Source organism: Antechinus flavipes, chromosome 3 (assembly GCF_016432865.1).
Source record: "Antechinus flavipes isolate AdamAnt ecotype Samford, QLD, Australia chromosome 3, AdamAnt_v2, whole genome shotgun sequence".
NCBI classification, from domain to species: domain Eukaryota; kingdom Metazoa; phylum Chordata; class Mammalia; order Dasyuromorphia; family Dasyuridae; genus Antechinus; species Antechinus flavipes.
Genome location: NC_067400.1, coordinates 623,508,817 through 623,509,694, shown reverse-complemented (window position 1 = coordinate 623,509,694; position 878 = coordinate 623,508,817). Strand labels below are relative to the sequence as shown.

At 64.4% G+C, this 878-nt stretch overlaps 1 protein-coding gene across 1 annotated transcript in view; it reads right to left on the bottom strand.

Moving 5' to 3' along the window:
• Nucleotides 1–515, bottom strand: part of LOC127557615 (uncharacterized) — a 66,340-nt gene extending 65,825 nt beyond the window's left edge. The window contains exons 1-2 of the mRNA XM_051990925.1: nucleotides 403–515; nucleotides 107–142 (exon numbers count right to left, since the gene is read on the bottom strand). Of these exons, the coding sequence (XP_051846885.1) occupies nucleotides 107–142; nucleotides 403–436 (70 nt within the window). The 5' untranslated portion in view covers nucleotides 437–515. The remainder of the gene's footprint in view (nucleotides 1–106; nucleotides 143–402) is intronic.
• Nucleotides 516–878: the final 363 nt, after the last annotated feature.

Sequence of the window (878 nt, the reverse complement as noted above, 5' to 3'; positions counted from 1 at the left end):
GCCCTGCCTGTCCGGTCCAGACCCCCCCCACCTCCCTCTCTGGGGGAGCTGTCTGCTGGGGGCGGGAAGGGGAGAAAGAGAGGGGGAAGGGGGAGGGGGGACTCACCTTTCTGCACCTTCATCCTGTGGCCCAGACACAGCCCTGGCAGAGAGGACCCTGATTACTGTCAGTCAGCCCCCCTCCCCCTCCAACCCCCCCCCCCCTAGAGCAAGGAGACAGGACCCAGAGCCTGGCTCAGAGACCACCCCCCCCCCCTGAGCTTCCAGCTCCTCCCTCTCCCCCATCTTGCTGGCTGATCTCCGACTTGTCAGGCCCCTTCTTCCCCACATAATGGGGGTGGGGCAGGAGGGACCTGGGGCTCTGTAAATTCTCCTCCATCATGGGGGCTTCTTAGGACTCACCGAGGCACAGCAGGGCAGAGAGGGCGGGGCTCATGGTGGTCCCAGTGGGAGGGGGGCTGCTGGCCGACCCGGACCGGGGCACAGGACGCGAGCAGGGCTGGCTCTGCTCTGAGGTTCCCAAGCCGCGGGAAGCTTCACTTCCCCTTCCTGTTTGTGGGTGCTGCCTCCTTGCTGGGCCCGTGCTGTGGGGGAGAGGTGGGGGCGGTCACCTCATGACAGATGGAGCAATTCTTGCTTTTTTGGTGCTGATTCTGGCCCCAGAACCTGGGAAAGATCCCCAGGGAAGCGTGAGGTGTCAGCCTCACAGACCCCCACCCCACCCCTTCCCAATTGGCAGGTGTTGGGCTCCCCAGGGGTCTGTTTATCTGACCCTGGGGACCAGATCCTGCCCTCAGCCTGAATCCTCCATCCAATCCTGTCTCTCTGAGACTGGGCTCAATCCCCAGCCCAGCAGAGCCTTCCCGGGTGCTGGTCAC